This window comes from Onychostruthus taczanowskii, unplaced genomic scaffold (genome assembly GCF_017590055.1).
Source record: "Onychostruthus taczanowskii isolate IOZ18803 unplaced genomic scaffold, ASM1759005v1 scaffold6, whole genome shotgun sequence".
NCBI lineage: Eukaryota > Metazoa > Chordata > Aves > Passeriformes > Passeridae > Onychostruthus > Onychostruthus taczanowskii.
The window spans coordinates 9,326,965-9,348,394 of NW_024503679.1; the positions used below are offsets into that span (position 1 = coordinate 9,326,965).

Here is a 21,430-nt window from a genome sequence, read left to right on the forward strand (position 1 = left end):
GATGATGACTTCTCCAGGTTGCTTCCAGCCCACTTAGTTAAAGAAAAATCTCAGTTTTAATGAGATGAAATTCAGTGAAAACTGAATAAATGACCACTGATCATTAAGATAGAGAAGGAGTGAGGCACTTCCATTCACTGACTCCATCCATGGACTGTTGCACCAATTGTTTGCATATCACTGAATGAGGGGTTGTCACTGCATCACTTGCTTAGTGCTGTCAGAATGGAAATGAAATAAAACCACCATAAAAGAGATGAAGAGGTGAAATAGGATATATGAGATAATTTTTGCCATACTTACGTGCTAATAACATTAGAAAGACAATGTATGCTGGTTTTTTCCTCCTGAAGGAGCTGTGGATGCTGTGCTTACCTCCCCAGCAGGTACAAATCATTACTGAAATATCTATTCATTCTCTTTTTTTTCCTATTCCTACTCAAATATTGTTCATACGGATTTCTGTGAACTGCAGTGGGCTCAATATGCCCTGCTTTTAAATGGGAGAACCTTTCTGTCCCTTTTTAAAATCAGAATCATGACACAGATAAGATTTTTTTTTATTACCTGTGATTTAGAAACAGGAACCAGGCAGTTCTAAGCAAAACTGCTAAATGTCTTAAAGTCTCCATGAGGTGGGGAGATAGCATTGTAATCACCTTCTTTTTGTTTAGGAAACTGACCTCCCCATCCTTCATTTTCCCCACTTCCACACTGACCCTATCAAAATGCAGATCTTTAATTCCTCTGATAGTGTCCCTCAGGGTACATAGTGTCTTGGTACTCAGCAAAGCCATGGAGATCTGCAGGACAGTTCAGAGTGTGGTGTGACACATTCAGCACAACTGCCATAGTACAGTTCTGAGCATGGAGGTGACTTCTCCCATGTTCCACAATAGTTTTTCAACTATCAGCTTCTTGGAGCAGAAATACTGTTTTCCTTTGTATAGTCTCTAACATGTGAGGATTATTCACTACTTAGGACTCGCACACTTTTGCAGGGCTAGATTCACATAAACTTAATTTTTATGTTCTTGCAAGTTATTTGGCTGCTTTAATGCAGATAAAAAATTCTCTGCTTCTAATTCATTGTTATGCTCATTAATGAGCTGCAGCTGTGAGCATCATCTGGCTCATTTTAGAACTCTTTAATTGCTGTATTACATCATGCCTTTCACTGAGTTTGTTTGTCAGGTTTGACTATGATATGAAATATATGGATCTGGTTGCCACATGCTGCAATTTAGCATGAGCATCTAAGTGTTTACTCACTTCAGCTATGAAGGAGACTGGAATTAATTATCTTAGAAGCTTCCAGTTTGTGATTATTAAAATACAATCTTGCTACCTGATGTATACAGCATGCTATAGAAGGCAGAGTAGATGCAGGTACAGGCAGTAACACTCTCCCTTTGGGGAAAACAAACAAAAAACCCAAACCATCATTGAATGGCATTTTGGTTTCATCCTGTAACACTCCAGGAATCACAGACAGCTTCTTGTTTACCCTGATTTTGTGCTGTCCAGATCTGAGTGGTCTGGAAATTAATGACAGTTCTTTTTTGATTGTGAGAGAGATGTAAACTAGAGAAATAAAAGAGGTGCATATGGAGTCGCAAATTAACATAAACCCTGTTGGCAGAAATAGAAGAGTGCAATTTATTTAGGTAAAACTACTGCAACATTTGCGCAAGTAGACAGCAAAAGGCTGGAGTGGTGCCAGCAGTTCTGTGATGTTAAGCAGTGTGTGTTGCAGAGTGTCAGGCAGTGCTGCCCCCTTACCTTTGTCATGGAAGCTTTGTCTCACTGGATAATACACAGTAGCAGCAGCTGCCTGACTCTAATGAAGACTTTGACTGATCCTGCAGCCTGCAGTGAAACTGGTTGTGCTGGCTGTGGCCATTATTTAAAAACCTTCCCAGGCTGCCAGACGTTTCTTTGCAGTTCTTTGGAGCTTAAAATGAACCAAATGTGATCCATCTCTGATCAGGTAGCTCACTGTCAGAAATTAAGTGGCCTGCAGTGACAAATCAGCCCCATCGGAGCAGGCGGTGCAGGCAGCGCCTCTGTCAATTACCGCCATCGGCGCCTTCTGCTGCTGACAGCACTTCTACCTTGGCAGAGGCTGAAAATAACTCTGCTATTTTTAAACACAATCCGTCCATTTTTGCTGGGCAACTGGCTCATCATCTCTTTTTCTGCATGGAGTCCTTCAGCAAATATATGACAACCAAGCTTGCCCCTGTCCCAGAGTATTAGAGCAGCTCTAATGGAGCTGGTTCTTGTAGGACTTCGTCACTACCCTGCGCCTTCCAGAGGATGAGCCTGGCATTGTGAGAGTGCTGCTCTAGGAAAGTTTACTTAGTCTCTGTTGGCACTTCTCTTCCATTGTTATAAATAAAAGCTCTCTTCTGTTGCTATCAAGGGTAAAATATACCCACAAAAGAGAAAAGCAATTCCTACTTTCCAGTTTTAACAGCAGATATTGCCCCCGATTGTATTATTGTCAGTTAAAAAGATGCTTTCACCTGTCTGTTTTCTCTCAGTGATCACCACTGGTTCTTAGCTGGTTTCCTTTAGAGAATTTTAATTCTTTATCTAGAAAATCCCCGAGCAGTTACTCTTTGATAGTTTCCTATGTGTTACCATGATTAACAGGTTAAAATGCATTTTTTCCATTTTAGCTGTTATATCTGTATTGCATTATCAGTTGCATGCAGGTTTACCCAGTAAAGAAGGATAGCTGGGAGACTCAAGGACTGGACTATTTGAGTATTGCTGCAATGTTCCCAATAAGACGACCTGAATAATTTAAGTACTAATGTTCTAGCGGTGTCATGCTATAAGGTGTGTTACTACTCTTTACAAGACAGCAGCATTAAGCCTTTTCTCCTGTTCTTCATTTATAAATGTATTTCAGATTACCAGACTTTTACTTGGATATGTTACATATGTTGTTAAAAAAATCTCTTATGGCTGAACTACAGTTGAACCATGGAGTAGTTCTCGACCACAGAGTTGAGCGTTACAATTTGAACATAATTATTTTAATGAAATGTATTCTAATTATTCATAAATACAAATGTTACATATATATTGGTACCACCAGTCCAAGCTAATTAGTACTCCTCCATAAGAGTATCTTAAAAAAAGGTATTTGCTGCATTAACAAGTTAACAAGGTTAACTTTTTAAAAAATGTTTAAGGGCGATTTGAAATTAAGATCTTTTTTGGAATGAACTGCCAATGATGAGAACGGCCAGATTCTGTATCAGAAGACAGTTTTCATCCCTAAAGTAATTGGACAGGTGAGGTGCCTTTGTTCCTGCCACAGCCTTTGCCTTAGTTCAGATGGAGGATGTGTAAAATAACGGAGTGGAGCACATGAGCTCAGGGAGCAGTAACCCAGAACTGTCACTGCTCAGGTGAGGGTGGAACCTCACTCCTGCCATGGCACGTGTGGTGTGAAAATCCAGGGGTCTGCCTCAGCCTGTGGGGCTGTAGGACAGAGCAGGAGCCCCTGCCCCTGGAAGGTGTTCCCACAGGACCAGTGGCTGCAGTGCCATTTGTTTAAAGTATTCCGTGTCATTTCCCCTGTTGACTTTTCTGCTTCCTCCACTCCTGCCCTTCCGATTCCTCTGGCAGCTGCTCCACAGAGAGCACATGGGGTTTGACAACTGATTTCTCAAACCCTCATTTGGAGATAAACATCCTTTTGCGAGGGAAGGCAGCTAGGAATGAAAGAGGAGTAGCATCAGAACTTAAAGGAACAATTATGTATTAAACTTATTGTGACTAATCTGCATTTTATATGTAGAAGCACCAGATGCTAATGAATAAAAGCAATGGAAAAGCTGTTGCTGCTGACATGACAGCAGGGCTGCATTTGTGACCCCTTGTTTTGTGCTTAGGGGCTGGTGGGATGCTGTGAAGCTCAATTAATGTGGTTGTTTTTTCTGTCACTGGGGCAGGTTCTTCAGTGCACATGGATCAGCCTTGCTGCCAAGCTCTCTATGACTTCGAGCCAGAAAATGAAGGCGAGCTTGGATTTAAGGAAGGGGACATCATAACTTTGACCAATCAGATTGATGAGAATTGGTATGAGGGGATGTTAAATGGAGAGTCTGGCTTCTTCCCCATTAATTATGTTGAAGTGATAGTTCCCTTGCCTCAGTGATCGTGTCATTCGAGCTGTGAACATGATTTCATGACTGAAATGGATTAACAAATGTTCTGTCAGTGTGGCATTCTGTGAAAGCCTTGCTATTTGACTGACTTACTGACTTTTGTATGCGTCTTTTTAAAATGTATTTATTTTATATTCAAAAAAATTTCACCTTCCCTGATTTGTCAACCTGCAAAAAAACCCATACCCAGTTTTTTTGCTTTGTGCCTTGAAGATCACTGTATGAAGTGTTTACTGGTAGCTCACTGTTGCTCCAAAAATGCATTTCCTTGCTATAATTGTATGTGGGTTTTTTTTTTTATCTTTGGCTGCAATGATTTTACTATTGAAAACCATTTTAAAAAATACTGTTAGTGAAGCTAACTGTAACCAGTTCCTAAGTTACTGACGTCCTTGAGCTGTTTTCATCTATCACACCGTAATTTATTGTGAACAAGTTAATTCCTCTTTTGCATTGTATGTTGACAAAAGGCAAAGTGGTTGTTGTCAATATTAAGATGACGTTGTAGTAAGTACAAGTTCTCAGCATTTAAAATTGGTATAATTTACTGACCAAACTGAATAAATATTTCTGTGGGATAAGCAAAGTAGTTGCTTCTTCTGTACTGATGGTTCTGGCACTTGTTTGAGCAGCAGGCCACTTCTGCTGAATAGATCAGCTTTCAGTGACAATGCATGAATAAAAAAAGTATTGGTTTTATGACACCTTTGCACTGCAATTTTAATAATCTTGCTACTTCTTGATTGATTGTTCAGCATTTATGTCTGTTAACATCTTTTTCTAGCAGAAGGAAAAGAGAGAAGTTCCTTGGAACTAAGTACAAACTGCTCCTAGTTCCATAGGGTTTGTAGAGAACTCCAGTGAGAGAAAGGGGTGAGTTGCACTGGTGCCTACTGCACACAAATGAGAAGTCAATACTTTTCTGTTTCTTATATTTAGTTGAAAGGGATAGAAAGGAAGAGAAAGAACAATAGGCAGTGATGGAAAGACATGTAATAACTAAAAACATAACAGAAAGGAAGAAGTTTGGCATCAGAAGTACTTATCCCAATGCAGATAGAATCACTTTGTTTTTGTTTACCATATCCTGCTTTGCTTAGTAATGTAACAGTGACCAAACAAAGTGAGCAGCCCTGGAGGAAGAGGCCAGTTGCTCTCCACAGAAGACAAATTTATGAGAAGAGAGATGAATTCTTTACAGGGAAGTTGTTTACTGAAGATTCTTCTTAAGCTCATAGCAGTTCAGCTCTAGTTGAAGTCAGTGATGAAAAGGAGGGCAGAGTGCATTGCTGAAGGTTTCTTCTCTCTGCAGTCCCTAAAATCACCAGTTTTATTACTTCAAAGTCATTTGAACCACTCAACAGAAATCATTGAACAGACAGACCTTTATTATTTAATCTGCAAATATTTAAATCCAAGACTGCTTTTATATACATGAAAAATATCTTCAATAGTTAAAAAAGTTTTAAGAAATAAAGATAAATACAGCAAAGTTAGAGCAGCAACTATTTCTATTGTTTGAGATGGAACAAGAATTTGGATCTGCTAAAATCCAAGTCTTAAACCAGCACCTACTATTGATGTCTCAAAATCAGAATTTTTAAATAATATAAGAGTTTAAGCTAGCATAAGGAAAATCTCACCTTAGCACCTGCATCCTCACACAAAGCAGGTCTTGAATTTGGAACTGAACACTTTGGCAAGATAAGACAGTCAAAACACTACTCCAGCATGGAGAGCAATCTGCAGGCTCAGCTGCTGCCCTCTCCTCCTGCTCTCAGGTGGAAGTTTATTTCATGTGGCTCAAAGCCCTTCCTTGCCCCCGGGGCCAGCAGGGGAGCAGTTTGGAGGAGAGACAGAGTGCCAGCAGTGCCTACGAGGCTGACTGTCCCCTCCTGAGGGTTACAGGACAGCATTCCATGGAGCACACAGCTACCAGAGTGACAGGGAGCTGCACAGTGGCCCATAACCAGTTTTTCCCCAGCTGTCCCGTTAGACACACAGCTGCAGCCTGCATGGAGATTTAGCTCCATAAGCCACATAAGACTCCAAGAGCAGGGAGTTTGTGTTTTTCACTACAGCTGGGGCTTTCTAGCTTTGATTTTTGACTTAGCATGTTTCTCTCTAGCCCCTTAGAAAGCTGCTGGGACCAATCAAACAGTGCCAGCAGCACAGGTCACAGTACCTGCTCTGTCAGAATGAGATGCTTTTTCACATTTTCAGGATACATTTGTCTAAGTTAAGGCTGGTACAGCTCTGCTGTGATACACTGTACCTAGGAATATACAATACTGAAACGGAGACTTCCAGGTGCTAGACTATAGAAACAGTACATTTAATAACAGGCAGGAATATTTTTGACAACTTGCTTTTAATTCTAAAGTGTTTCACTCGAGGAAGTGATCCAGACCAGTTTTATGTATCTCTGCATCAGGATCTGAGCAGGAAACATTTCAGACCACTCATCACTCTTCAGGACAGTGTTTTACTTTAGACTTGCTCAAGGTGCAAAGGTGTGATCGGTCCCATGTTTCCCACTCAGGCTGGAAAGAGAAATTACCTTTGGAGAACTCCATGTCAGAATACTGAGAAAGCGGAGGCAGCCTCATGTTCATTGTCAAGTATTTAACATCCTTCTAGGGCACATGTTTAGAAGCTTTGTAAACTCTGTACCCTTCTCTGTTTCAGCAGGTCACAGAAACCAGATCCTTGTGTAAAAGTGAAAACAACTTCACATGGAGCTTGTACTCTACTGCTCTTTGTATCAAGGCCAGGGTCCAGTAATCAGAAGGCAGGAAATTCCATCATGTTATGGACAATGCTTCTCACAAAGACATCAGATGGAATATGTGAGTTCCAAATTCCAGATATGACAAAAGGTATCAATACACATACAGTCTGTGTCACCTGGGACTGAGATGTGTTTTCAGATTATTGTCCACATTACATGACCAAACAGCTGGAATCTTCATTTTGCTGCAGAGAGAAAGCATGAAAACATTAGGCTAATTAGCATGTGTACAAACTTAATATTTCTTGCTGGTTTCCTACTTGATCCTCATATAGGCAGGTAGGGTTTTTAGCACTTTGTAGATTTCATTACTTATTAATAAAGCCAAGCAGATTTTCAGAAGGCAGTACATGAACTGTACTACACAAGTCTTTAAGTCCATGCAATATACGAGCCTGTGCCTTCCTAAATGAAAGGCTGTCAAACTGCCCATCGCTTCCTCTCTTCCCAAGCATCAGAACCTATGTGGCATGCAGATACTTGCTGCCCTCATTAGGATGGTAAAAGCAGAAGCAAAACATGGAAACCCTGCCTTCCTTTAAAGCACAGCATGCATTCTAAGCATTACTTTACTGCACGCAACAAGTTAACTTCTGTTTACTAAGCAGCCGTTTCAGTACTACCAAGGCAGCAGACAGGAATGACATTAAAATTTGATTGGAAGTATTAGAATTGATTCTTACCATAAATGGCACACAACTGTATTGTAAAATTGCTGATAAAACAGATTAGAAGTGTAAGGAAAAAGTTACTTTTGCTTGCCATCACTGATTATTAAACAAGTCATATAAGTAAATTTAAAAAATGCCTTTTAAAATAAAAAGAAGCCATCCTTGAGGAGAGGCCCTACTCTTGAGTGTGAAAAGAAGCTTGTGTCAGTAAGAGCCAAAGGGCAGAACAGCATTATAGACCTTCTCAATAGCCTGTTTAACGGGGTATCACCATCCTTCAGTGAGACTGAAAATATTACAAGAATGTGCATGCAAGTCAGGAGACTGACAAACAGGGTATTGTAGTAACAGATATTTACCCAGATTTTCTGTTAGAAAGGACAAAAAACCAAAATAAAAAACCAGCAGGCAGTAACTGCCTGTTTAGGTAATTTTTTTTCAGAAAGACAGTACTAAGGTACTTTTAAGTTAGTTTGCAGACAGATTATGAAAATATCTGGGAAATGGTAGTGGGAGCTTTAACCTAGTGCAGCAATATGCAACTCCTCCTTATAACTGTGTGGGGTTAGTTTTAGGAAGAGCTGCAGTAGCTGAACATTTGCCAGCTAGAAAGAGAGAGTTTTTAGCTAAGCATCCCCTAGCTCTCAGGCTTTGGAGTTTGTACCACAGTACTGTTTCAGGTCAAGACACAAACCAACCTGAGTCAAGTACAATCTATAATTGTTTGGTTGGGACAAACTTAAAGCCCTCATATTAGTTGGTTTAGACCATTTCAGCAATTAAAGATAGCTAAAAGTATATCAAAGTACAGTAGGAGCATCCAAAATGCATCACTTCAGACTTGTATTCTGGTCAGTCAAAAGACATTTGAGGGGGCTGGATAGTCTTGCACAGGATATTACACCATGAAAGTTGGTAGCCAAAAGTTTTTAAGTGTATTGACCTTAAGTTCACACTGGAATTGTCTTACAAGGAATTTAAAAACACTGGAGTGTCAAGTCACTTCATCCCCCAGAAGCAGTTAGTGTTTGCATTCTGTTCTTGGGATAACAGCTTTAATTCACAGTCAGATATGTAGATGAAATGGATATTAAAGGTTGAATTTTCAGTGTGTCAGTAATAAGATATCAAACAATTAATGCTGCTGTTTGATCATACTCAGAGAATAAGCAGAACTTCAGTTGCGTTTCTGATGCAAAGCCATGCAAGCTACATCCTACGTGGGACAAGAGACTGCAGCACTACTGATGAAGCAAGTTTGCTGTGAGCTGACAAGCATGATTCTCACCATCTCACCTGCTTAAGGATCTCACAGGGACCACTATCATGAAACCAAACAACATTTCTTTTTTCTTCTTCTTTTGGTCTGACATCAAGAAAAACATTAAGAGTTGTGGGATATGAAGAGTACTTGGAGAAGTATTTTCATTTAGTAAGGAAAAGAAATAGCCATTGAATGACTCTGCTGACAGCATATATTTAAACTTCAGAGGCAGCTTACCTGTATTTCTTCATAATCATCATCCTGCTCGCTTTCTTCTTCTCTGGGTACAAGCACTATCTTCCTCTCTGCAAGTTCCTAGAATACAATTGAATTGCCACCAAGACCCCACAGGAATTAAGCACAAACAAGTTTAGCATTAGGACAGTAGAAGCATTTTATTATTCCACTTACCTCACCATTATCTGTGATGAGTGTAACACCAATATTATCTCCAGTTCCCCAAGATTTCTGAGACCTCCAGACCAAATCACTAGGACCTGGGCTAACACCAGCAGCTGCACCCCAGATCTGCAACAGATTTACAGTGAGCTTCTGAAGAATCTTCTTCTATAGTTAGATTACAATTCAGCTGCACGTATATAATTATTAAGTATTTTAATACCACAGACGTCCAGTAGGAGAAACTGAACCACTAATTCCTGGCAAGTTAGTTCTTTTCGGGACTTACAAGAATGGTTGGTAAAGTTTTTCTAACTGAAGATTGTAAAACAGTGCAGAAAAGGCAGTTAACAGCTTCTATCCAATGTAGAGGTAGTCCTGCTTGGCCACACAGAACATTTGAGTCACAGAGCCAAGCCATAGTCACAGACCTGCTCAGGGCAGCCACTTGTGTGTGCAAGAGCCTCTCAGTAGAGTCACTCACTGATCTATTGAACAAACATCTCCAGTTTGGAGTAGCAAGTGTGGAGTTCAGCTCTTTGATCACCATCTGCATGTACTTAGAGTATGATTTTAGAGCTAGTATTTCTCTTAGTACTACAAATCATGACCTCAGCATTGCTGACCTGGAGTAGGCTAAAGATTTTAGCAAGAGTCTGAGTCTCTGCACAACTTTTATCAAGTCACAGGAGTATGGGAAAACCGAAAAGAAACCCCTAGAATACAACAATTGTTTACAGTAGGAGCACGCTCCAGGCTGGGATGATCCAAGTTCAGTCCAAGCTTCAAAGGAAATGTAATTAGCATTTCAGATCAAGTTGCTTCAAGGATTTCCCCCCTATCTATTGACACATAAGAGCTTTAGTTCTTTAGACACTTGGAGTATCTGTTTAGTTTTCCATTTTACAGGAATCTCTACTGACATCTAACATAAGAACACAGCTCTGAGGAAGTTTTACAAATCCAATACCTACTGTAACTTCTTCGCCTGCCTGAAGAGTGAACCTTGAAGGAAACTTGTAATTAACATCTGCCACACTTCCAATACGTCGTCTCAACACCCAGCCATGTAGAGATTGATCCTGTGGGACAAAAATTTCTCTCAGCATTACAGACCAACACCATATAATTCAAACACAACGTTCTTTCCAGTCTCATGGGCCAGTTTTAATCCCACTCATGTAGCATACAAGTATCTGACAATTTTGAGGAAGCAGCCACATTTCCATTAAAGCCTCCCTATGTTTTCTCCCTATACTTTAGGATATTTCATCAAGTTAAGCCACAACTATTCTTACCTTCCATTAATGGGAGGGTCATGATACTCTTTACCAGGGAGATTCTGAAAAATGAAGTTTGCCGTGGCCACCTACCAACTACATATATCTATAGATATATATAGGAACACCTTACAACTTCATGGGTCATTCTGTATTTCAGGCTGAAATGGCTAAACTACAAGCCATATGTTTGAAGTCCTGATGATGAATTCTGATAGTTCTGGATTTTCAAACTAAACTAGTGGAAGAACTGGCTAATTGGCCAGATGAACCCTCTGCATAGATTAGATATCACCAATTCTCTTCAACCTTTTAGCTGATTTAGGTATTTTTGACTAATGTGAAGCCATCTTTCTGCAATTTACTAGAGCACCCTATTTAGGTTCCTCAAGGGTCAGTAGTACTCCTGGTAGTGCTAGCCTTAATCTGATGACAAACAGCTGAAGGTGTTCCATTTTTGCAGAATAGAAGCCCCTGCACCTCTACCCAAAAGCACCTCCCAGACAGCCCTGGGAACACAGCACCTGCAGTACCAAAAGGTCACTCTCTAGTCTGTCACTAAGCCAAAGCCATTCCTGAGCAGCCATACGTTACAATGCAGACTTGAAAATGGAAGTACCTCATCAGAGTGGTTTTTAAGCCTGACAAATTTCCCATCTGCATCAATCTCTTCAATAGATATATTTCCAGTAGCTGAAACATGCTGAATAGTCTTAAGTGCAGCACTATGCTCCCTCTTTTTGGTTTCTTTGATTTTCCTTTTCTTCCCATGCAGGTATCGTCGCCCCTGACTTGCTGCTTGAGTTGCTGTGCTCTGTGAAGATGGACTGGGTGACAGCTTTAGCCTAGAAGAGAGTCAGATAACATTCACCTGAGTATCTGATGTGCTTTGCTTCTTCTCATGCCTACCCTCCCACTACATCCAAGCCTAACAGCTCCCTATAATCCAAGCTTTCCATGGAGTCTTGAATACAAAATTTTACTTTTATTGGCAAGAGTAGCTAAGTGGTTTGTTTAGTTTGGAAGACAGCCCCAGAGTCCAGAAGAGGCTTATATTGATAAGAGAAGATTCACAACTGCACTAAATATTCCTTTAAAAGTCTCAACAGACACAACCTTTAGTGAAAGTCATATTAAGTTTTTGACCCTTCCTAGCATGTGTTGAGAGTTCCTGTTCTCACCATGCATGCAAGATACCATGTCTGCATAGACAGGAGTTGGTCCAAGTTCCCAGCTTCATTCATGGAACTTGAATGCTCTAAGATTCAACACAAAACTTTGAGAGTTGAGGAATGTTCGATGGACCGTTGAATTTTATCAGCTGTATTTATGATGTTACTTCATCCTCCTATACCATGTGGTAGATGTGGGACATAAATGCCACTTACAGAAGATGATGCTTCAGTAATTGAATTACTATATTAATGACATGATTAATGTTTGTTTCTTGTCCCCCCACATTCTAAGGGCAAAGAGTTAGTGTAGAGGTCTTGAATGAAGCAAGTTCTCATAATGAAGATCTTGTCATAACCCACCTCTGTTCCTCTCCTTCCAACATCTTTCTGTATGCATTTATTTCCAGGTCTAGAGCCAGTTTCACATCTAAGAGATGCTCATACTCCTCCAGCTGTGCTTGTGCCTGCTTCTGAGCTTGTGCCATTTCTTCCTCCTTTTCAGCCATACGCCTTCGATGGAGGTCACGATCGTAATCCAGCAAATTCTGTAGCTCCTTTATTCTGCTCTCCAAAGCAACATTCTAAAATTAAGGGGAGGGGGAAAGGAAAAAATCAAACCATAAGTGAAGATTAGAGAGAAAAGGCCAGTATTTTGAATTGAGAGTAAATGAAAATAATTATAAGGTTATACAAATAAAGACAGAACCTGGCTTTGATATTGATTAACTTGAGATATCAGAGTATCAACTCTCTTCTGTGTTTCCATCAGCTCCTCCCGAGCAGCACTGGCAAACTCACTGTTCCTTACTGCAGTTAGATGGGCATTCTCCACCTGTGGATAAGTCACTGTTAGTCCTGAGTTGCACGTTGGCATGTATTATAAACAAGGAAGGAACACCAAATAATTTTCACCTGTTACACCTGGAAATAGTTATCTTGTACTGAAGTGTGCAGATACTAATAAAGTCCAGGTCAGAAAGTTCTGTATTGCTTTCCAGGGAGGTTTGCACAAATTTGACATTTCTGTCAGAAAAAGTCAGCAATAATCAGGTAGTGAAAATTTCTGGATTAGGATATTTCAGTTAGTCATGTATGAGGGCTTTGTATGGATATTAAGTAAATTGATTCTCTAGAAGACCAATGGAGAAAATGTTTAGAAGCTGCTTGTCACAGAGCTACAGGATATTGGGTGAATAAATCAAACTATTATCACTCTTCCCAAAAAGGTCTATTATTAAAGAGTTCCTGCATCTTTACAAGCAGCATTGAATTGCTCCACAAATACCTCAATCTTGAGACATCCCAAGAAAGGATAAAGTGCTCCTTGAAGAGGCAGTTACAGAATTTTCCATGAAAACAAGCACAGGCATCCAAAGGAGTTCCCTGAGTTGGCATACAAGTTGGTGTGCAAGAAAAGTAAGGTTTTATTCAAGACTGAAATTGCTTAATACAAACATAACACACCTTGGTCCTGAATCTGTCAGAACTCTGAAATATGATCAACTCCTAATCCCTCCCTGTATTTATCCTTGAACCAGTTTTGTTTGGGATCAAATATTTGCAGAAATCCTACTGTCAAATCTGACACTGCTTTGAAATCCCAAAACAACTTATGCCAGGAAGCTGTGCAGTGAATGCAGGGGCTCCATCTATCAGCTGTCTTTGCCAGTGTGACCTTGATTATGTCAAGATGCAGAGAACTTCAGTTTAGTTTTACTGTCATCTTTTCCAAACTCACCTTTGCACTGAATGTTCGCTCCATCTCCTCTTTGTAGCCTTGAATTTGTTCTTCATGCTGTTTTCTGAGCCCCTGCAGGGCATCTGAGAGCTTGCTCTCAAATTCCCTTTGACGGCCAGATTCTACTTCTGCTATCCTGCTCTCATGGACTCTTTTTGTCTCCTTGAGCTCCTGGAAGAAATTTCTCAGAGAATAAACAAGCCAATATAGTTTGAAACTGGATTTAGTGTACCAGCTTCACAAATCCATCCCTACTGAAGTAGATTTATCACTGAGTACACAGTAATTCACCTTTATGCATATCTTATTCATCCATTATGACTGGCACATCCACCTTGCTGCCTCACTATTGTTTTTCCACCTCACTGCCAACATTACTTAAACTAAAATGTAGTAAATATTTAATTTTCAAGACTAATTTTTTGAACTAGATAGATTGTTTGGTTTTTTAACTTAGAACACATGCATATACACTTCAGTTTCTTTAAGCACTGTTACTTCACCTATTCTTTATTCAAAAAGTAATAGCAGTTAGAAAAATTAGAATTCTCCATCAAACTGCACACTTTGATATTCCTACCAGTACGCAGGTTTACATTTATATATAAATTATTCATTTAGTTGTATGTACTGACTTCTCTCACAAAGGTTACCAGACACCTCTGAGAAGTGCTGAAAGTTGGGAGCACAAGTTGCTTAAAGGAGATTTAACTTCTCTTTAGGCTTCAAGTAAACATCTGGAATCATTTGACAGTAATTAATATATGCACTATAACTTACACAAATAATATTTCAGATTTAAGTTCTCTTTAGAAGAGCAGCCTAAGAAATTTCTCATATCCCAGATACCTATTGGTACTATCCCAGTTAACATGAGATTAAGTACTTTCTTGAGCCTTCCTGTTTAGGTGGATTTTATGAGCTCGTGGGCTGCCACAGGTTGCTAGTTACCTTTTTTAGAGAAAAAAAGTAATGTTAAGATGGGCTTTAAGTGCATCCAAGGATCATGGACACCTAAAAAGATGCCTTGTTAATAAGCTAAAACATACATCTTCATGAAGGCGCTTCTGGAACGTCATTTCTTCCTGCAAAGTTTTCATATGGTTTTCTAGGTCCACCCTCCTCAACATTTCACTGTGGAGATGCTTTTTAGTATCCTCCAGTGACAGATTCAGCTAGAAAAGACAGACAACAGGGTTATCAAAATTAGAGGTATTTTTTCAAATTAGGCAGCCAGTTTGCTACAGGTCATTCAACTTAATTACCCCAGCAATCAAAACACACTGGTTGAGTGAAGTGGGTTACTCTGTGTAAGTTCTTATGTCAGTAGGATCCAAATATCAACAACAGATAGAATCCTATTTAATTGTTGTGCAGACTAGATTTCCCACAAGGCAAATATAGAACAACTCTTAATTCCACCAGCTAAATTTGACTCCTCAAAGTAGACTTCTGATGAATCAATTGTACTATTCAGATATATTCCTCCCCTTTAAAACTAATTATTCCAAAACTTCTTCCTACTAATAATTTTTTTTTTACATTTAATCATCCAAATACAGCCTATGTTGACAAATTAATATACACTTTCAGTATTATACACTTCCCTGATGTGTTAGAGAATGCTACAGGGACTATAGCAGAACATTTCATCTTGCTTTGTCTTTGGAACAAGAAACATTTCATCCTATGGTCATAGACTTAAAGGTACCTACAACAGGTAGAAGTTTTAAGGAAACCACCATCAGTAGCATTTACTGTCAGCAAGGTTTTTGTCTACCTGTCACTGTCAGACTTACCAGGCCTTCTCTGCTTTTAGGTATCAATAACTAACTGAGGAAAATGAAGCAAAAACTGTGGGAGCAAAACCAAGTTTAGATTCCAATAGCAAGCCTTACACTGAGTACTTGATCCTTTAATTCACGGAGCTCGTTCTCCAAAGTCCGGTTCTCATTCAGGGCTGTTGCTAAATCAGCTTCCTTCGCATTGAGCTGGGCATCAAGGTCTCTCACACGAGCCTGAGCCAGGTTTAAATCACTTTCTTTTTTGGAATTCCTACAGGAGAGAGTTTTACACTGTTAAGAGCAGCTAGTGTGGGAGGATTTGTCCTCAATGTGTTTCCCTTCAGAGGGGTCGGTGGTTAAAGACAGGAGAGGTTTGTCAGGCTCACGGTGAGAGCAGAAAACAAACCAGACAGGGCCCTCCGACAAGCATCATTTGTTACACCAGAGAGATTCCTGACCCATTTTCCAGCTCGCTCAGTGCGAAGCCCAAGCGGAAGCCAGCTATTTTCCACGGCATTCCCAAGGGGAGAGGGAAGGGACGGCACAGGCCCCCGGCTGCACGGGCGAGGGCTGGGCACGCTCAGCGATCGGGGCCGGACAACCCCTCACGGACACCCCGCAGCAAAGGCGGCCCCAGCCCCGCCGGGAGCGCCTCAGGGCCCCGGGCTCCGCACGCCCCCGGCCGGGCAGGCCGGGCCGTGAGGGCAGCTCGGGGCCGGCGGCGCTGGTCCCTCACGGGGCGGAGCGCGGCTGAGGCTGCCGGCGGTGCCGCTCCTCCTCCCCGCAGCACACAGGGAGCTTTGTCCCCCGGGGGCCACCGGCCAGCCCGGGGAGCTGTCCCGCCGGGGCGCTGCCTCCTGCAGCCCCTCAGCCAGCGCCGCGAGTGACTCCCCTCCCTCACAGCGCCGGGGAGGTACAGGGTGAGGGGAGCTTTGCTTCCAGAGACCATCTCCAGACCAATACCCAGGCAGTGGAACCGCAGGTACCACCCGGATGGCCAACACTCTTCAGTGGCCCTACAGTGGGGAAGTGAGAGAACGGCCCACAACGAGCTCCTGTCAGGGAAGACCTGTCATAATTCCCCAGACTGCTCCAACTTTTAAAATCCTTCCAGTTGCCTGCCCACTATCCAGAGTCAGAGTCCCTGCTCAAAACTCGTATTTGAGATTACAAAGAGTAAAGGAAGTCCTCAATTTATTTTGGCAACACCAGTTCTGCCAAGTGGCAAAGTTGTGTCAACTCATACAATGAGTTTTCCAGTGGAAAACTGAGACCTGTTGGCAAAAGTCCAAAGCAATTCTGCAGGATTGATCAACTTTAGAAAGCTTGAATTGCAAGGAAAGATTGGAAAATACTAAGGGTTGTTTAGTCTAGAGAAGGGAATAGTGACAAGAGACAGAACAATTTTTAAATACATAAAGGACTGCCGCATAGAGTTAGGGAATCTGTTTTCCATGTCTATTGCAGAAAAGACAGGAAGCTCCGGGCTTAAATTGCAGGGAGGAATACATGGGTTAGATGTTAGGGAGAGGAAACTAGCAGTTCACCACTGAAGCATGCTGCCTGGGGGGGATATTCTGGAATCTCCATCATGTGGAATTTAAAATAAGGGTTACACAGAATCTGCTGGAAGAGATGCAGGTATGGCTGGTTCCAGCACAGGCCTGGGGCATGTGGCTACATCAGGTGCTTGCTCAAGGCCTTTTCTAGCCCTGCTCTTCAGAGGCATTTGTTGGCTGTGTTGTGCTAGAAGTTATTTACTCTTTACTCATACTCTAGGAGAAACAGCTCTACTAACAGTGAACAACAAGATAACGTGCTGTCGTTTATGGTTTCTTTCTTTTCTAGGTATTAATTATTCACCTTCCTTTTGGTGTCTCTGCTACCACTACCACTTAATGCATTACATATGATATTAAGTATGTCAATAACACTACTTAATACTGTTTCATCCTACAAAATATAAATTTCATTCTGCAATCAAAGTGTGTGCAAAACTGAAATTCCATTAGTATCTGTTTTAACAGTTCACTTTCCAATGTAAGCATCTGACAGCCAGGCTCATGTTTCCTGGATTCCTTCCTGAAAAATATTATTTTCAAAGAACCCTGGAGTGAGACATTTCATCTTTAAGAGCAACAATTTAACAAGTCTGACTTTGACAAGAGCATTTACTACCCTTTTAATCCAAGTTTGGAGCTCAGAACACCACTTTACACCCCTGTGCAGCAAGCAGTGACAGTTACAGTACTCTGCCACATTCCATATACCAACCATTCCGGAGCTAAGTGTGGCCTACAGACTATCAATTACAAGCTAAAACTTTAAGGCACTGCCAATCACATTCCTTGTAAATCAGGATGCCACACAGGCATGATCCGAAGAATTTAAATAATTTTACCAAAAGATTTCAGGTGTGTTTGAAACAGACTCCAGCTTGTCAAGACCAAAGGATGTCAGGAGCAGGTACAGAATTCATTCTTACAACCTCAGCTGATACACTGTGTTTGTTCAGCAGCAAAATGCATATCCACACTCTCTGGTGCCGAAAGGAACTGGTCTTGTCTTTCTCTGCTGTGTTACTGCAGTTGCTTTGACCTTCCTGAGGCTCTGAATTCACCCAATACGTTTATCTACAATTCCTCCTCCCCAAACATCTTTGGCCTGCTTTCAGTCACCATTGTTTAAGTAGTAAGAAAAAAACAAATGCAATCAGTTTATTGTTGTCAAAAACCTTGAGTCTCCTAACCAGTGAATAATAAGGACCAATAGTTAATGCTGTTAGGAAATTATCTGTCAACATTTCATTCTATAAGAGTTAAACAGCCACCAGGTTATTTAAAGGGTGTATATATCTAAGGACACGATACCCGCAAAGTTTGTTCCAAGTCATCCGAGACATTTGCAGTTAGGCAGCCCAGATACAACACACATTAATATTAGGACTTCAGTCTAGTCCCTTCAGACACCAATATGTACCATGTATCATTCCCCATGGGCTGTAAATTTAACCACTTCTAAGACCTAGTTACTGTAAGGGAAAAAAACCCAACCCAAAAATCTAGAGAATTGCATATCTGCCAAGTCTAAAGCTTTACAAACAAAGCCAGAGTTACACAAACACAAAGAGCAGCAGAAAAGCCTTAGAACAGGCATTACCCCTCTCCTCACTGTCCACTCAAGTGGCTGGTTAGATTTATGGAACAGATCTGTGAGCCAAAACCCAGCACGACAGAGACAAGCCCAACAACTATGCAGCTGATAACAGAAGCTTACAGTAAAAACATGTTTTGTTCCCAAACAGAACAGCTACTTGAGGTCTAGTGAGTCTATGAGGAGGCAATGCCTTCTCCAGGCATTAAAAGAAGAAGCTGGTGCCTGAATTCTCATACAGGTTTATAACAAGATGTAAGGGGACTGTGGACATCCAAATTTTACAAGTCTATAACTGGTATGAGGATACAATGGGGCATTATAGTAACTAGCAGGGCTAGCAGGCCTGCTAGTTACTCTTCCTCTCTATATTTCTATAACGGAAGCTTGTTGGGATTGGACACTTGCTCACACACCTCTTCCTCCTCATGGGACAGCACTTACATTGCCTTTGTTGAGGCTTGGTGAGCTTAGCCAAGATGATGATTCCAGCCACAGTACACACAGCTTACAAGAAAGTCAAACTAAAACAGCAGGCAGCTCATCTCAGAAGCAACTAGGAGAACTTCTGAGCAGAGCCAACCTGGACCAGGTAAGCCATACTGCTCCCAGAACTATCTTCTATCTGTATTCCCCTCTGGGCAAAGTCTGAGCTAAACAGCCCAAAAAAGATGCGCTCTGACTCCAGTACTAATACTCCTTCCACTGTTCCATAACTTCCTATATACTTGCCATGATCTTCAGTGTTTGTAAACACAGGTGTGGTGCCAGACCCATGCAGCTATGCATTCATAGCCCAGAAGGGCACCCAGCACCCCACGTTCTGTAGGAATCCCATCTCAGGCAGGCGCTGATGTGACCCCATAGCATCGGAGATACTCAGCAGTGTCGCCCCTGCACACCTTCAGCACAGGCATCCAGACGTCTGCTAACTCCAGAGCACAACACCTTCGGGATTATCACACCTGCACGACCTGGACATGAAACATCACCGCGCACTCCTCCCACAACCCACGGAATCCTGCCAGAAGCATCCCCTTCCCCTCATCCTGCAGGAGCCCCGAAGAGGCGGCTCCCCGGGGTGTCCCCGGCCAGGGAGGCCTGCTCGGGGCCGGAGCACCGACCTGACGTGCAGTTGCCGGTGCTCCTCGCCAATCTTTCCCAGCTCCACCTGCAGCGTGGCCCGCTCGATGGCGATGTCATCCAGCGCCCGGCGGGCGTCGGCCAGCTCCGCCTCGTAGCGGAGCCGCAGGCAGCCCAGCTCCCGGTCGCTGCCCGCCTGGTGCTCGCTCAGCCGCTGCTGCAGCACCGACTTGTCGGCCTCCAGCGCCCGCACCCGCTCGATGTAGGCGGCCAGGCGGTCATTGAGCTGCCGCAGCTCCTCCTTCTCCTGCAGCCGGCTCAGCCGCGCCGGGCTCAGCGGGGACTCGGCGGCGCGGCTGGCGGAGCGGCTCCCGCCGGCCGGCGTGGGGGGCAGCGCCGTGGCCATGGCAGCCTCCGCTCCGGGCCCCGCCGCCGCCGGGACCGCCCCGCGCAGGACACCCAGCGCCCGCCGCCGCCCCGGTATAAATAGCCTCCAGCTGCCGCCGGCCCGCCGAGGGTGGGCAGCTTAAAGGGCTCGGGCCGCGTCCTGCGGCTGCCCCGGCCCGGCCGAGCCCTGTAGAATACACTTTTATTTTTCTCCCCCAGCCCCACTCCGCTTTATCTTTCGTACGTGCCTTGCTGCATCTTATCAGTCCAATGGTGCTGCCCGGAGAAGGCGGGGAAGGAAAAACCTACCGCAGCCCTGCGTTCTCGCAGACCGGTGCAAGGGGTCGGGGCGAAACCAAAATCCCAGCTGCAGGAAGATGCATGACAGCTGCAGTGATGCTCACACTCCAGCATGCTGCTGCGTCAGTGCTCTCTGCCTGTTGTGGCTGGGGTTTTTTTTTTTTTTTTGCAAATTGTTCAGCTGATGAAAATAACCGTTCTGCTCTTTGTGGGTGTTTTAGCTTTCGTGTCAGCCATCCCACTTACATAGTGTACTGCTTAAAAGCTGATGCGTGAGCAAAAGGAAGAATGGATGTAAAGAGAACCTGCTTGAAGACAAGTGTGTGAAGCAGTCTGTAAAGCCTTACACTAATTACATTTAATAAAAATCTATGTTTAGTAAGAAGGTTGCTTCAGCACTCCTTTAATAGTGATGTGAACAGTAATAATCATCAGTTTTCTCCACCAGCTACTTAATTTACCCTTTTTCTACTTCCATTTTTGAGAGCAGATGCTGTAGGGAAATCATTAAATATATGCAGAAAAATCTCTTAACATTATTATAACTGTAAATTACAGTGTTGGTTGTAGCAGTTACAAGAAATGCCAATAAAGATCTTAGCTTAAGCTGTTATTTGCAACATAGAAAAATAATCTTGGCATAGTCTTGGAATTCTTTAAGTGTAAAGATAGATTTTAATGAAGAGTGTAGGCATAATTTCAAGCTCCTCTTTATATGCGGACAGGCAGGTAAAAATAGGAGAACATAGTTTGCCCTGGGAGTGTAGCTGGGGAGTTTAGAATTAAGTCACTTATACCTCCAGATACAAAATTACAGCATAGATAAGGATGCAGACGAAGGTGTAAATCCACAACAAGAATTTTTTTCTGAGCTCCTTAACACATTTTTATAAAACCCCAAAACATAATTTCAAGATTCTAAAGCTATGTACAGCAGGGGAGTGACACAGAGCCAGATTAAGCTCCTCTGGTTCTCGTCCGAGAAACACCACCAGGAAATTCTTTCCTGCAGAGCTGTTCCAGTGTTTTATTTTGATATAACGAGTACTTGTTTGTCCTTCATTGCCAATAGAAAGCTCAATTCAAGAAAAATAAAAAGCATGGTTTAGATCTGAACATGTACCTCTAAGCCCAAGAAGTGTACATCTGAGGGTTTATTTCAGCTTTGAAACCTCAGTCCTCTACAAAGAACACCGTGATCGTGTGTCATTGCCATGC

General features: G+C 42.2%; 2 protein-coding genes across 7 annotated transcripts in view; one reads left to right on the forward strand and one right to left on the reverse strand.

The window, feature by feature from the left end:
• SH3GL3 (SH3 domain containing GRB2 like 3, endophilin A3) overlaps nucleotides 1–4,769 on the forward strand; it is a 41,415-nt gene extending 36,646 nt beyond the window's left edge. For all 3 annotated transcript variants that reach the window (XM_041418474.1, XM_041418473.1, XM_041418475.1), the window contains one exon: nucleotides 3,972–4,769. In XM_041418474.1, coding sequence (XP_041274408.1) covers nucleotides 3,972–4,177 — 206 coding nt within the window. In that variant the 3' untranslated portion in view covers nucleotides 4,178–4,769. The remainder of the gene's footprint in view (nucleotides 1–3,971) is intronic.
• Nucleotides 4,770–5,574: 805 nt separating this feature from the next.
• LOC121343375 (lamin-L(III)-like) lies at nucleotides 5,575–20,254 on the reverse strand. Of its 4 annotated transcripts, none has more exons than XM_041418471.1 (12): nucleotides 20,222–20,254; nucleotides 15,404–15,560; nucleotides 14,555–14,680; nucleotides 13,506–13,676; nucleotides 12,474–12,599; nucleotides 12,128–12,348; nucleotides 11,212–11,437; nucleotides 10,287–10,394; nucleotides 9,325–9,441; nucleotides 9,151–9,228; nucleotides 8,946–9,015; nucleotides 5,575–7,163 (listed from the first exon to the last, which is right to left on the reverse strand). In XM_041418471.1, the coding sequence occupies exons 3-11, from the start codon at nucleotides 14,633–14,635 to the stop codon at nucleotides 8,974–8,976; spliced, it is 1,170 nt and encodes a 389-aa protein (XP_041274405.1). In that variant the 5' UTR covers nucleotides 14,636–14,680; nucleotides 15,404–15,560; nucleotides 20,222–20,254; the 3' UTR covers nucleotides 5,575–7,163; nucleotides 8,946–8,973. The 4 variants fall into 4 exon arrangements, 3 of the variants coding, with proteins under 3 accessions (XP_041274405.1, XP_041274403.1, XP_041274404.1); XM_041418469.1 differs by lacking the exon at nucleotides 20,222–20,254 and adding an exon at nucleotides 19,567–19,958; XM_041418470.1 differs by lacking the exons at nucleotides 12,474–12,599; nucleotides 20,222–20,254 and adding an exon at nucleotides 19,567–19,958.
• Between the last annotated feature and the right edge of the window lie 1,176 nt (nucleotides 20,255–21,430).